Here is a 16,131-nt window from a genome sequence, read left to right as displayed (position 1 = left end):
TGCTGTTAAAACACAATGTCAAGAAATCAGCTTGCTGTTAAAACACAGTGTCAAGAAATCCTCCAGCAATCTGCTTGCTGTTAAAACACAGTGTCAAGAATACTCCAGCAATCTGCTTGCTGTTAAAACACAGCGTCAAGAAACACAGCGTCTTGTGTGATTTAAATTGAAACTGTCAATTTGATTTAAATGGAATATTTAGTTTCCATAATTTTCTTATTAGTTAGTTATCCTAATAAAATAATCCATAATTAAAATAATATCAAATTACACAATTGCCCTTTTAGTTAAAATCCTTCAATGCCACATGTCGCGCTCTTATTGCTTCCTAGACTTTCTAGGAAAAACACACTTTCCGCAGAAACCCTACTCTCTCTCTCTCTCTCTCTCTATATATATATATATATATATATATATATATATATATAGGGGCAGGATCTGGATAAAACACCTAAAAGTGTGAAAACGGTGAGAATGATTTTTGTGTTGACATGTGGCGTTGATTCTAACTTACACTAAGGGTAATATTGTCAAAAGACTCATCCACATGCCAAAGACCATGTACATGCAAGTCACATGCATATTCCACCATCTTTTTTAAACTCTCGTAACTTTTCTATACGTGATTACTTTTTTTAAAAAAATTACACCATAAAATCGAGTGTTTTATTATATTTCCAACAAGTATTGTTATACTTTTAAATTAAAAAAATGACATGAACTGGGTGATCAATAAAAACGCCATAAAAACACCAAGTTCAGAAAAACGCCATGAAAAATATACAGTTGAAAACGCCATAAAACGCCAAGTTCAGAAAAACGCCATGAAAAATACCAGATGAAAGCGCCATAAAACACCCAGTTTAGAAAAACACCATGAAAAATTCAGTTGAAAACCCCATAAAAACACTCAGTTTAGAGAAACACCATGAAAAACTTAATTGAAAACACCATAAAAACACCCAGTTTAGAAAAACGCCATAAAAAAAAACCTAGTTGAAAACGCCATAAAAACATCTAGTTCAGAAAAACGCCATAAAAACACGTAGTTCAGAAAACACTATAAAACTAGGTGAAAACACCATAAAAACACAAAGTTGAAAACGCCATAAAAAAACTCAATTCATTTTTTTCGAAAAGTAGATCAATAGTATACTCGTTGGAAAGCTAATAAACGTTGAGTTTTATTTTGTAATTTTTTTAGAAAAATAATCACGTATAAAAAAGTTATTGTCGTTTAAATATGATAGGGGAAAATAGCATGTGATTAGCATGTGTACCCTTGTTTGGATCTTCCAATTTTACCCCTTCTGGTAGTTCTAAGGTTCCCATTATTTACAAAAATGTTACCGCATCTTCTTAGCCACAAATCACAGAGATCTTGTGGCTGAAAATCGTTCTCACCGTTTTCACACTTCAAATCGTTTTCTCTTAAACCCATTTCTATGTATATATATTAAACCTAGCCATGACACCAACCAATTTATGGTGGAAAGTTGTGTGGAAAGATAAACATTTATCTTAGACTAAATTTCTCACAATTAGACTTTTAGTGAGTGAAATAGTACCCATAAAATATACATAAATTAGTAGTGTCGAAAGTGAGTTTTTAGTCAATATAATATTTTTATGTATTTTCATATATTATTATTATTATATTATTATTATTATTTATCTCTTATTCAAATCCTATTTACATTCCAACTTCTAAATCCTTGTACTTACACACCTTGTTCATCCTTGTTAGGATAATTTGGTGTTTCAACCTCTCAAGACGATCATCTCACGTTTGTGGAAACCACTTGCAAACTGTGAGTATACTCGAACCCTTTTCCTTTAAACACACTTTGGGTTGCAATATATGAAATTATAAAAATTCACATACACACAATCAATCACATTATTCAAACAATCAATCTATGAATACATGCTATTTGTCATACATACATGCTAGAAGCCAATCTTTTGTACTCAATCGCCTACCTTAACAATTATAGCGTTATATGAGTAGCACGCCGCCCTTATGGGGTATTGTTAAGTATTCAATCTTATACGACGTGTTCCCTTATGTGGAAAGGATATGCTAGTGGACACTTGGTTTGATTAATAGTTTACATATGCTAGTAGTATACAAATTGCCATGTTAGATTAAGACCTTTTATTCCATGTTATGTAGACCAAATTTGTTTGCTAACCAATTATTTTGTTGACTTTTATTATTCGTATATTGCGGGAAATTGATGATAATGTTCAAGAAATCTACTAGGTGGATTTAGAAACGCACGATTAAATTAGTTTTCTTTTTGTTTGAATATTTGAATTGATGTAATTTCTTTTCTTTTGACAATGTACGATTTAAGTTTATGAAATAAAAAAGGGTTTATTTAAGTATTGTCATTTTCAATTGTTATGATGTTTTGAGCTGTCATCTATTCGCTCATGTCCCGATGATACCACCATCGGTTGGGGTGTGACACTAATAGTCCCTAAGTTTTATCTTATCTCCCAAAATATCACTAGGCTATAATGTAATAGGCTAATTAACAAACATAACTATTAAAAAGTGAAATCACAATAATGCCATAGGCTAATTAACAAACATAACTATTAAAAAGTGAAATCAACATCAATTAACAAACATAAACGCCAATATATAACAACATACTCCATTTAAGAAGTTAAATCAGCGTTAATTAACAAACATAAACATCGATATATAAAAACCTACTCCATTCTAAATAAAGGGATATGCATCAACAAGAAACTATAACAAACTTAAACTTATCCTACTTGTTCAAACTTGTCATATGCCATAGATTAAGAAAAAAGGAAAAAAAGAAAAAAGAAGATGTTAAATCAACATTAATTAACAAACATAAACATCAATATATTGTCATTATATATAATTGGTATACGTGTAATTAACAGTTTGCTTATGTTCGACAATTACGAAATTAAATCAACATTAATTAACAAACGTAAACATCAATATATAACAACCTACTCCATTCTAAATCAAGGAATATGCATCGCCAACAAACTATAACAAATTTAAACTTATCCTACTTGTTCAAACTTGTCATATTCATTTATACTCATCATATAAGTTGATATTATCTCTAATAATATGTTCAAAAACAACCATATTCATAATGACATTTGCAAACATTCAAGAACAAGTTTCTAAAAGTGTTTATTCATTTAGTTAAAGCCACGTAAAATATAATCCATGGTTAATGTTACTAACTTGCACTCAAATTAAAGGGTTTGCAAAAAGTTTGCTAAGTGTTAAATTCTTTATTGAGCTATTTGTTTATCCTTTCTACGTAGAGCAAAAGGTTGATAGCGATATTTGTAGTTTGGACTATTACAAAAGTTTGAAAGAGCATATCTATGGAGATAAATACATATACGTGTATAAATTTCCATATATATATATATATATATATATATATATATATATATATATCTCACATTTCATGACTTATGTACACAAGTGGCACGCATGTTCCTTTTTTTTTTTTTTGAACAGCAAACGAAATCATTTTATTCATTAATCAGTGGGTTAACATTGAGTTAACCCATTTTACACCAAGAACAAGTAAACCAAAAACATACATCAGATGCCCATATACCTTAAATCGAAATTGCACCATTTTTCCCACGTAAGATTTGACTCCTTTGCTCGATTCTTTAACCATAAAAACCCCAATACTTTAATCTCCTCCTTGATGTTCCTCGCCATTGGTTGTTTACCGTTAAAAATTGCCTCGTTCCGTGCCCTCCATATGCACCAAAGTGTGGTTTGAATGACCGTGTAGATCGCCGTCTTCCATCTTTTTGATCCTCTAGCATCCTTATGATATTGTAAAGCATCTTTAACGTCGAATAACACAAACCTATGCAACTGGCACCATGTTCGCACGAATTCCCAAACCGATTGTGACAATCCGCAGGAGATAAAAAGATGCTCCGATGTCTCTTGCATTTCTCCGCAGAATTTACACATCAAAGATCCCACCTGTATATTCCTTCTAGCGAGATTCTCCAATGTCGGTAGCCGATCCAAAGCTAATCTCCAGGTAAAAAAATTTACCTTAATAGGGCTCCATTTGTTCCAAGTGCAGCATGTGTCCAAGTCTGTGAAGCTTTTGCTTTGCAATAGTTTCCTTAGGCTTTTTACCGTGAACTCGCCCGACTCCTCTAAACACCATTGCCATTTATCCTCCTGCTCATTCCTGTTAAATGACCGTAACTCGTCCTTAAGATTCCGCAGCTCTGCTGATTCAGCTCCTGTCGCAGGAACCCGCACCCACTGAAATGTCGGTTCTAGACTATCATTCGCTCCGCTACACCTCTGATCAAGCGAGACCATTTTGTTTCTTTCCAGCCCATATAAAAGAGGGTATCTCAGGTATAACGGTCCATTTTCGGCCCAATAATCTGTCCAAAATGTTACTGTCTTTCCGATACCCGGTACCACTCGAATTAAACTATGTGCTTCTATATCTAAGCCTTCCAATTCATCTACTGTTTTTGCTACCTGTTTCCAAGGTCCCGCCAGAGACACTTTTGCCGGAATGAAATTCCAAGTTCTCGAACCGCTATGTATACTCCATATGATTTTCCTCCACAATCCTTCTTGGTCCACTTTAAACCGCCACCACCATTTTAACAACATAGCGGTATTAGCTTCCCTAAGCGATCCTAAACCCAACCCTCCCATATCCATCGGTGTCATCACTTTCTTCCATTTTACCCAACACATCTTTGCGTGTTCCGTGGTTCCTCCCCAAAGGAAGTCCCTCCGAATACTTTCTAGCCGATCGATGATTTTGCGTGGCGCTTTATATAATGAGAAAAAATATGTAGGTAATGCATTCAATACGGACTTTACGAGTGTGAGTTTACCTCCAAACGATATCGTCTCAGCCTTCCATAACGAAAGTCTTTTTCTAAACATCTCCACCACTGGCTCCCAATTCCTGCACGCATGTTCCTTTAAGAAGCAATTATAGCAACTACTCAACTGCAAATATCTTTTTTGCCTGTCCAATAAATGACTACGATTCAAGTTGATCGTTACGTACATATTATGAACTTTGACAATCTTGCAATAAAATTGAAGGGTTTTATTTAATGGTAATAGCATATAGGGTTTAAAGGCTGCTTTAAAGGCTGTTTCGGGTAAAGTGATCAAGCATGAGAAAGCGTGTCTTGACAACCAGCACGTGTTTATCCCATTTGCTTTTGATACTTTTGGTTTTCTGGCGTCAGAGGCTGTGGACCTACTTAGTCGAGTTCAAAGGGTCATGCATAGTAATGTTATGACCCCGAGATCTATGGACGTAGTTTTTAAAAGGCTTAGTTTTGCTATTCAAAAAGGGGTAGCGGCGCAGCTTGTAGCCCGTTTACCAACTATCTCGATGTAAACCAATAAAAAACTGTAAATTTAAACAGAAAAAAAATAGGGTTATTTTTTTCAATATAAACCAAAGTAACATGTGGGTTTTAATCACCATGTGGTTACGATTAAATGATCAATAGTAGTGTTTAGAAATGCAATTTTTGTAACCTATGTTTAGTTTTAAGTTCTTTATAACAGTACATAAAAAATATCCGCCTTTGGTGTAAAATAAAGGAAATGATTTAAATAATTCCAACTATTGTTAATTGGCCGCCACCGGTCTCAACTACAAAAATCACGACTAACAGCCTCAACTATTAACGAGTAATTCTTTATTATATTAATATTAATATGAATATACTAGAAATGTGATGACTGATTGATTGCAGGCTTCTAGCGTAGACTGCTTAATTATAAGGGGCAAACTATACTGGGCTCACATCTTGTAAAAAATTGTTACATTACTTTAGGAAGATTAAAAGAGTTTTTACAGAAAAAGAGTGTAATTATGCATTCTTGGGTACACACGACAAAATTTCATCTAGGGAGAGGCTTAGAGAGCGCGTAATTGTGTCTGAGATAGGTGGAGCTGGTTCATTTGTGTTATCAAATATAAGTTAAATCTTGGCATAAGCGATTAATTTAGGATTATTGATGACTTGATGTAATAAAGTAGGAGCAACCGTTGTAATTAAAAAATAAAAGTTAAATGTCAACTATTGTGTACATGACAAAATTTATTGGAGTTAAGTTGTGGACCATCACAAAGGTTCACTTTATGCTCTATATATGGGCCTGGACGTTAAAAAGGTCCTTGTTCCATTTCAATGTATAAACAAAAATCAATGTTTATTACCATCTTTAGGTGATTTTCTCATTATAAATATTGATAGTGTCTGGTGTTGACTTGCATAAACACACACAAGGTAAGCAACTCAAATGATGCTTGTGATATTAGAGTGTCTCATTGTAGTTTGTATTGTATACCTCTTATATAAATTCATTGACCAAAAAAGAAACCAATCATGTTACATCTTGCATTACGAGTGCTTCAAGCCTCCTGATGACCGGAAAGTCTCCACTGACTTTTCCGGTGAGATGATGAAGCGATGCAACTTGCCTCTCGAGGAGTATCGGTTTTTGTTGCGAGCTATCGTTAGCTCAGGCATCGGTGAAGACACTTACGGTCCAAGAAACTTCTTCACGGAAAACGGGACAAACTCTACGTTGTCCGACACCCAGTTTGAAATGGACGAGTTTTTTACAGAAACCCTAGATAAACTGTTTAGTAAATCTAGGGTTTCTCCACAGGACATTGACATACTGGTTGTCAATGTCTCTGTACTGACGTTAGTCCCATCACTAACGTCACGTATCATCAACCATTACAAAATGCGAGAAGATATTAAATCTTTTAACATTTCAGGAATGGGATGTAGCGCGAGTTTGATCTCGATCAATCTCGTCCAAAACATGTTCAAAACTCATCGAAACAAACTCGCTCTCGTCTTAACCACAGAGGCCATCGCGCCAAACTGGTACAACGGGAAAGAAAGGTCCATGATCCTCACCAACTGCTTGTTTCGCTGTGGCGGTTGTTCAGTGCTCTTAACCAACAACCCGGCTCTACAAAACCGAGCCATGTTCAAGCTAAAATATCTCGTTCGAACCCATTTGGGCGCAAGCGATGAAGCCCACACATGTGGCTGGCAACAAGAAGATGACAAGGGAAATATAGGGTTTTTCCTAGGGAAAAACTTACCAAAAACCGCCACGCGAGCTCTAACCGAGAACTTAAAAGAGATAGCGCCGAAGATACTACCATTAACCGCGATCTGCCGCTTCGTTTTGCTAGTAAACATCCAGAAATTTGGTGCTAAATATTTGCATATAAGGGGCAAAAAGAAAGTGGGTTTGAACTTCAAGTTAGGTGTGGACCATTTTTGTTTGCACCCAGGTGGAAAGGCTGTGATTGAAGGGGTTCAAAGGAGTTTAGGGTTAGGTGATGATGACATGGAGCCATCTAGGATGACACTTCATAGATTTGGTAACACGTCAGCAAGTAGTTTGTGGTATGTTTTAGGGTATATGGAGGCTAAAAAGAGGTTGAAAAAGGGAGATAGGGTTTTGATGATCGGGTTCGGATCCGGGTTCAAGTGTAACAGTTGCATGTGGGAGGTAACAAGAGATTTGGATGATAAAAATGTTTGGGAAGATTGTGTAGATAATTTTCCACCAAAGTCTTTAGTTAATCCATATTTTGAGAAATATGGATGGATTAATGAAGAAAATGCTGCAACTGAGCTAGAAGCTTTATTGGAATCATAAATTCATTCATGATTTAAAGGTAATTAATTAAGTTTGTTTTTAATTTACATGTATATTTTTATTTGTTGAGTAATAAGTAAAAAAAAAAAACATTAATCTTTTCGGATTTTACTAAATTGATAAAGGTTTTTGTTCAGAATTTATATAGATGAAATACAGTTTCATAAATAATCATTTACTGTAAACATTTTTCATTGTAAGCATTCGTTTTGTAATAAATACAACATTGAACATTCTTTTGTTCAGCCGAACCGTACCTTGAAGTTGTATTATTGTTTGTATATGCTAAATAAATTCTGATATTCGATTGTTGAATTTTTTTTATTAAATAATGGTTAGTGCGAATCAGTGACGAAGCTAGATCAATAATTCAGGGATATTATCGTATTTGTTTAGAGGTATCATTTGTATAAAACCAAAAATAATACACTACGAATACAGAGTTGAGCCGTAGCCCATGCTACCCCTCTTTATACATTAGTTCCGCCCCTGGTACGTGCAAATAGCGTAGTTGTCATGTATCATTTAATTAATAAAATGTGATTAGGGTTTTTTAAGCTCAAACGATCTGGTGCTAAGATTAGCCGAATCATCGATGTTACCACTTATCGGCTTCTTTACTGTCTATTTTTAGTTCCATTCCAGTTCAAGCTAGATTCCGTTGGTTTGATTTCAACTCAATGAATTAATATTACTTATGACAATGAACCATTTTTGGTTATAATGTGATTTTGATGTTTGGTAGAAGCTCTTTAAGAGTAGGGCTCACAAGTCACAACTATTAAACTTTTGATGAGGCTGCCACCCACTATTTAATATTTAGCCAGCTAATTTTATAAAATTAAAATGATTTTTGGTTTTTGAAAAAAGAATAATAATATGACTCATAACCAGTTCATTATTTTATTTTTCTATTTTATTTTGTTAGTATATATTTGTGTGTACTAAACAACAATTTTACAAATTATGTATGAATTTTTAGTTAATATTAATGTCTAATATATCTTCACAAAGTCAAAACAATACTTATAATGATTATATAAAATATATAAATTGAACATCTTAACAAATAAGAAGGTATTTAAGAATTATATTATATTATATATATATAGTTAACGAAGTATGATGAATAGTAACTTTATTTTTAAAATAATATATAGCTTTTTATTATTATTTTATTTAATATATTATAATAGTTTATTATTATAATTTACTATTAATAACATATTTTTCCTTTTTTTTCCTTTTATAAAACCCTATATTTCCTTTACCATTTTTTTAATAATTCATTTTTCTTTTTTTTAGAACATATTAATTTATTAAATAATTTGATACTTCGTTAATAATTTACGTGTATAACTTTTTTTCTAAAAACTTAAATACGTAGTTGTGCTTGATTTTTTCACTCGACATTCCGTTATAAGTTTTGTTAAAAACGAAGTTGTACTCAAAATAAAGTATTTATTTGGTATCATAAAACCGTACAATGATAAATTAAACCGTTCTAATGGTTTAGCTTTCTAAAAAACATGATTTATTTTCAAGTCACTTTTGTTTTACATTATCGTTTGCTTTTGCTTGGTTTCGCCGCAATGCGCGACGTAAAAAAAAACTAGTTCTAATTATTTAGCAAGACGTAAAATAAAATCATGAATCATAAAAGCCTCAACCAATCAAACAAAAAAAGTAACCTGACTTCAATAAATCTGATTTATAAATACAAATCATATTGGTTAATGCTTTTAGCTTTTTTTTTAACAGCAAATTTCTTTTATTCTTGTGAGACTTGAACTCAAGACCTCACCCTCCTAATGTGTTTAAAAACTTTCTCTTTGCCAATGGACCACCCATAAGACACGTGGGAATTTGGTTTTGGTCGATATTAGTTTGGTTTGTTACGACGTTGTTACGGTACTGATACTTTGTATAGTTTACGATAATAGCTAATGCTTATGATACCAAAATATTCTTTATTTGGACACAACTTCGTTTTCAATAAAATTTATTCTAGAATGTCGAGAAAAAAAGTAAAGACACATGTGTATTCAAATGTCTAATTTTATTTACGTTAACGAATATAAGTTATTAGAGAAAATCATATTAACTAAAAACTCAATGAGTTAAAGACGTATGATAATGCAAATTTGGTGAACTTGAAACTTAAAAGAATATATATATTTTTTATTCTGAAATTATTATATTTATAGCGCATGCAAATAAATATAATAGAGACATTGTTATGTGACTACTATGCTATGTTTTCTTAATCTTGTTGTATACATTATTGGTTTGCAAAGGGCTGGTATATCGTGTATACACGTACCCGATAAGACACGACACGATAAGACATGATACACGAAAGGCCATACACGAACACGACACGATAAGATTCCGTATCCTATTTTTCAAAGACGAACACGACACGATATACACGGAAATTACCTGTTAATACCTGTTAACGAACACTAAAATAATCACATATTTAGAACCTGTTTAGTGAAACAAAACTCGCCAAAAGTTCACAAACAGCTTAAATAATCCACAAAATACCGAATACTTAACAAGTTTAAAACAAAAATCCATAAACGGCAAATCACAAAAGACTTAAATAATTCAATACATCCATTAAAAACAAGTTCAAAGTTTCCAAGTTCCCATGGTTCTCTTCTCAGATCTTTAATTCCAACAATTCAAACCTGCACATAATTGTACTCATATTTAGCATTGACGATTGGACATAAATTGAGTAATTTTAATTTATCAAACATTACTTGAAACATTTCGAGTAAGTACCTTTGATTGTTCATTGTTTTTTAGCAACACTACTCGAAGCATTTGGAGTGGTTACCTTAGAATTGTTCATTGAGTTTGAAGCATTTGATTCTCCACTAATATCAAGTGACATTATATCTTCCGTGAGCTCATCCAAATTAACTTCATTAGAACCTACAAATACAAACAAACATATACTATTAGTGTGATATTATGTTATAAAAACCTTACAAAACTCAAGGAAAAAGGGACATTACAATAATCTCCATATAACCAATCCTTTGTGCATATTAGAGCCTCAACGGTATCTTTACCAAGTGAGCTTCGATGTTCATTAAGAACTCTTCCACTTGCACTAAATGTGGACTCCGATGCGACGGTAGAAACCGGAATTGTCAAAAAGTCTCTTGCCATCCCTGCAAGTGTGGGATATCTAAACTCATTGGCTTTCTAAAAAGTCAAAACATCTAAGTTCGAGTTCCTATCAACTCTTGACTCATCCAAATACAATTGCAATCTGTTTTTTTGTTAGCTAGAAAATCTTTACTTTGAAACTGATCAAAATCCTAAAAAAGAAGTATAAATAATTAGTAAATGAATACATATAAAAGATTAAAAGACAACAATTTAAAAAAAAATATATATATTAACAAATAAATTACCTTAAGTCTAGCTCTAACTCCAAAGACACTTGTTGAATCATCATCTCCCGTTTCCTCAACTCCTTTGCTAGCATCTGAAGTACTTGCGACATTTGAAGTTGTAGAAGAACCACCATCCATATTTAACTCGACATATTCATGAAAAGTAGAGTGCAAAACCTCATCAACATATTCATATTCCTTGCTATCACGTCCATAAACTTGTGAATAACTCCACTCGATAAAGTGCAATTTGTATCTAGGATCCAACACCACAACTATGGCTAAAGTAAGACTAAAATCAGACCAATATTTCTGAAACTTTGTCATCATCAAGTCAGCCATGTTTCTCATATACTCGTCTTCTGAACCCATACCCACTTTCAAAGTCAAGTAAGCCATAAAAACATGTGGGTAATACAAGTTTGCAGTTGGATATTTTGTACCCGAAAAAACATTTGTGATATCATAAAACACTCCAAGAAAAGAACACATCTTTCCAATCTTTTCCCACTCTAATGCATTCGGACAATGCTTATAATTAGAATCACTCAATTCTAAATGGCAAAAGGCGCGTCGATAAAAAAGGGCACTATCAAGCATTAAAAAGGTAGAATTCCACCTAGTAACGACGTCTTGCCTTAACCCCTTTTTCCTTTTCAAAGAAAGCAACTGAACACACTCTATAAACTTTTCCTTCATTTGTTGCGACCCTTTAACATACTTGATACTCTCTCTCACTTTGTAAATACACTCATCAATTTGCTTCAACCCATCTGGCACAATCAAATTCAAAATATGTGCACAACATCTCAAGTGAAAAAATTACCCCTAGAAACAAGTGGTAATTTTTTATTTAGTTGTTCTCTTAAAAGCCCAATGAAAGTGTCATTAGAAGAAGCATTATCTAATGTCATAGAAAATATTTTATTTTCTATGCCCCACTCTACTAAAATAGAAAACACCTTTTCACACAAAGCAACACCGGTATGAGGTGGTGGCATGAAAGAAAACGATAAAACTCTTTTTTGCAAAACCCATTCTTTATCCATAAAGTGAACTGTAATTGCTAAATACCCATCAGTAGCAATAGACGTCCACAAATCTGAAGTTAGGCATAACCTCCCAGGTGATTCCATAAGCATTTCTTTGACCTTTTCCTTTTCTCTCTTATACATTTTCAGTAAATCAGATTTTACAGTATTTCTAGAGATGATATTGACATCAGGTTGCAGATACTTAAATAAATCTCTAAATCCCTTATAATCAAAACGATAGCCGCTACAAGCATCTCACGGAACGTACTTTGAGAAAACGTAGATGACTTTAATATCATGTCACTATTTAAAATCATTTGACCAACATCTTTGAAACTAGAACCATAGCAAGATTTTATGTGTTTCGAATGATTCCCCGTACCTTGCTTGCTATCATATATGATAACATGATTACATTTGTTGCACTTGCTTGGAACTTTTCCACCGACTGCTTTCTTTTTAAGTTTAGTGAAGTATTGCCACACAATAGATCTTTCCTTTCGTTGTCTCTTTACTCCTGATTTGTTATCATCACTATCGTTTGTATCATCTACCTCCACAGAGTGAACTTCATCATCTTCCACATCCATATTCATTGAGGTGTCATTTTCTAGATCAACTTTGATAGAATCTGACTCCACCTCCAATAGAGAAAACAAATAAAGTTACACAAAAAATAATACCAAACTTGAACCGAAAGCCATAAAAGTTAGATAAACATACATAGGACTTCTTATCCTTCTTCTTTCCCACCTTCCTTTGAGAATCACTCATTCTTAATCTGCAATAAACATAAACAATAAAAGTTCACAATCATTTACAGAAAGTTCACAGTCATTTACAGTCATTTACCATAAAAGTTCACAGTCATTTATCATAAAAGTTCGCTCATTTACAGAAAGTTCACAGATATAAGCTAAACGACATCAGTTTAGTAAAGCCAATCTCAGATATAAGCTAAACGACATCATTTTAGTGCATAACTGCATCAGTTTGTAAAGCCAATCTCATATATAAGCTAAACGGCATCAGTTTGTACAATGTGCATACTGTGAAAAACTAAACGGCAATCTCAGATATAAGCAAGATGCCAAGATGTGCATACTGCATAACTTAGTTGTGAATTCCTACTAAACGGCATTCACTGAAACAGATATAAAATTACTTTTATTTTAACCAGATATATACTGCATAACTCAGATATAACCAAACACTGAACCAGATATAAACGGCATTCACTCAGATATACGGCATTCACTGAAACAGATATAAAATTACCTTTAAATTGCGTCGTGGATGAGCGGCGGTGGATGACTGACGGTGGATGCAGGCGTGGTGGATGAACGGCGTGGTGGGTGACCGGCGGTGGATGACCGGCGCTGGATCTGGATGAATGGATGATGTCGGCTGTAACTTGAGAGAGTTAGGATTTTTTTTTTTTTTTGAACTAAAGAAGATAGAGTCGTTCCATCTATATTTGAGTAAATGAGTAAGGGTATATTTTTTATTTAATTAAAATTAAAATATTAACATGTCTTGACAGGTATATAACAGGTAAACAGGTGTCTAACCTGTTTAGACACGAAAATTAACAGGTTGTTTCGTGTCTACCTGTTTAGTACACGATACCTGTTAAGGTCATACACGATACATGTTAAGGTCGTGTAGGTTCGTGTCGTGTATTCGTGTATTCGAACTTTTAACAGAGTTGCATACATAATTTAACAAAGTTAATAGACTTAACACAGTTAATAGACTAACTGGGTTTACATTCTTAACATGCATAACAGAGTTAACATACCTAACAGAGTTAACATACTAACAGAGTTAACATACTAACAGAGTTATCACACTAACAGAGTTATCACACTAACAGAGTTATCACACTAACAGAGTTATCACACTAACAGAGTTAACATACTGAACTACTGTTACTTATAAATTTCAAGTCAGTTGGGCCGCACCCCCTTGAGCCCACCCGGAAACCCATTAGGGTGCACCGACTTAGAGTGGGTATAAAACCCTTACCCAAGCCAACATTTCCCCATTTTTGGACACTCAATCATCATCCTGAATCCCCAAACATTCCCTCACTCTCTCTAGCTTTCTCTCCCAAGAAACCATTAAACATCAACACACCCTACATTCTTGGAGCCAATTTGGAAGGAGAAGACTTGTAGCTCGATCATCATTCCTTCTCGAACACACTTACACCCAATCGGTTTCGGTTAGTGTCCCCTCTTAGTTGTTTAGTAATGTAAAGACATGATAAAGATGTTGATTAAGTGATGTCATACATTGTGATTATTATTTGTGTATGATGAAAGTGTTTGCATGATAAAAGATGCTTGTTTATTGAATAACACATATGGTTAGGAAGAATGGAGTGATTTAATGGTTAACATGCTAGCTTGACATTTGAGTTGTATAGAAGTGAATAAATGTTATGATTGGATGATGACACTATTTTGATGATTCTATACAACATATGAGGTTTAATAGATGTGTACATAAATCAAGGAATATATGCTAGGATCGATTTGCTAGAATATTCATGTTTGATGAATGTGAAAACCCTAAAGAATAACAGTTTGAATTTGGATATGAATGTTTGAAATTGTGGTGTTTGATCCGTTTTGTTTAGGATTTAGACAAGAAAACATGTTTGTGCATTCTGGTTGGTTAGTACACAATTTCATGAACATGCAATTCCATTGGATAGTACATCAGAGGTTCTAGAAGGATCTCTACATCAGACAAACGAGTCGAGACCTTCGGTTGCGACTCGAGACCATCAAAGTGGCAACTCGAGACCAAGCAGCAGACATCAAGGACTCGAGACCAGCAAGATCTCGACTCGAGATCTCATGATCTCGACTCGAGACCTCTGAGATCTCGACTCATGCCAGCACCACTCGAGACCAGCCATTCGCAACTCGAGACCTCTTGGTTGCGACTCGAGACTGCGTGGTCTCGAGTCGAGACGGCCCGGTCTCGACTGGGCTGCTTGTCTCCGTTATTGGGCCAAAAGTGTGTGGACTATCCATACCTGATACTGTTTAAGTTGGACTCTGTGATACATGTTGCTGTTAACTGTTAGTAAGATAGGATAGGCCCAATAACACCTTGTATTATGTATGCTATGTGTTAACTGTTATTGCTTAATCTAGAATCAGCCCAACATTAGGAATGCTAGTATAATATGCATGTTATGTGTTAGAAACGTGTAAGATATACATGACTTGTTAGTATCCGAGCTTGACCCAAACTGGTAACCATGTTAGGACGTGGTGACCAGCTTGCTTGACCAAGTAAACTAATCTGCCGAGCAACCTAAGGTGAGTTCACAACTTTTAAAGCATGCGTTCCCGGTGGTTGGGAAACGGAACTTAAAACAACGCTATCCCCTTGTAAGGGATACACACCTACTTTTCTCCCCTTATGCGGGACCTTTAGCTAATTACTATTTATATTGGATGCAACAAGCAATACTAAACGAAACTCTATCACTCAAGTCCCTACTACTTAATACCGATTAGTCGTCGGGGCCAGACGAACGGGTTATTAGTTGATAGCGCTATTTAGGTCTCACCAGCCTCACACCATGCCCGTGTATGGGATCGGGAGTGAACTAATAGACTCTGGCAAACCGTCAATGATGATAGAACATTGACAAACGGGGCACTTTACGGAAACGTACGGTCGCATAGTATTCGGTATTATAAAACCAGTTTAGTAGCTTACTTAAGGGGTAGCTCCCCTTGGCATGGTATAAATGAGTAAATTAACTGTTGAAACAAGTTTTTGGGATTAAAAACTGGACAAACTCGTGAACTCGCCAACATTATGTTGATACCCTACTGCATGCTTTGCAGGTACCCAGTGACTCAAGAGCTTGCAGCTTGGGGATGTGTAGTGGTCGTCTTAACCCCTGCGTGGGTTCTAA

General features: G+C 34.4%; 2 protein-coding genes across 2 annotated transcripts; one reads left to right on the top strand and one right to left on the bottom strand.

Moving 5' to 3' along the window:
* Positions 1–6,227: 6,227 nt before the first annotated feature.
* On the top strand, positions 6,228–7,968 carry LOC110868800 (3-ketoacyl-CoA synthase 12). The gene has a single exon (XM_022118056.2). It carries the CDS (start codon positions 6,347–6,349, stop codon positions 7,733–7,735), a length of 1,389 nt encoding a protein of 462 aa, XP_021973748.1. The 5' UTR covers positions 6,228–6,346; the 3' UTR covers positions 7,736–7,968.
* A 3,006-nt stretch (positions 7,969–10,974) lies between these two features.
* On the bottom strand, positions 10,975–14,233 carry LOC110868801. The gene is made up of 5 exons (XM_022118057.2): positions 14,214–14,233; positions 12,909–12,966; positions 12,568–12,826; positions 11,170–11,513; positions 10,975–11,073 (listed from the first exon to the last, which is right to left on the bottom strand). The coding sequence occupies exons 1-5, from the start codon at positions 14,231–14,233 to the stop codon at positions 10,975–10,977; spliced, it is 780 nt and encodes a 259-aa protein (XP_021973749.2).
* Positions 14,234–16,131: the final 1,898 nt, after the last annotated feature.

The sequence above is a fragment of the Helianthus annuus genome, chromosome 7 (genome assembly GCF_002127325.2).
Source record: "Helianthus annuus cultivar XRQ/B chromosome 7, HanXRQr2.0-SUNRISE, whole genome shotgun sequence".
Lineage (NCBI taxonomy): Eukaryota > Viridiplantae > Streptophyta > Magnoliopsida > Asterales > Asteraceae > Helianthus > Helianthus annuus.
The sequence above is the reverse complement of the archived record's forward strand: the minus strand, read 5'-3'. Positions and strand labels throughout refer to the sequence as shown.

What these genes read in the sequence shown, in the direction of transcription:
- LOC110868800 (XM_022118056.2), top strand. Translation starts at nt 6,347, where the DNA reads ATGATGCTTGTGATATTAGAGTGTCTCATTGTAGTTTGTATTGTATAC.
- LOC110868801 (XM_022118057.2), bottom strand. Translation starts at nt 14,233, where the DNA reads ATGGGGAAATGTTGGCTTGG. An exon ending in AGAAGGATAAGAAGTCCTAT is followed by an intron (nt 12,827 to 12,908) that starts GTATGTTTATCT and finishes TCTCTATTGGAG; the next exon opens with GTGGAGTCAGATTCTATCAA. An exon ending in CATATATGATAGCAAGCAAG is followed by an intron (nt 11,514 to 12,567) that starts GTACGGGGAATC and finishes GTATGGGTTCAG; the next exon opens with AAGACGAGTATATGAGAAAC.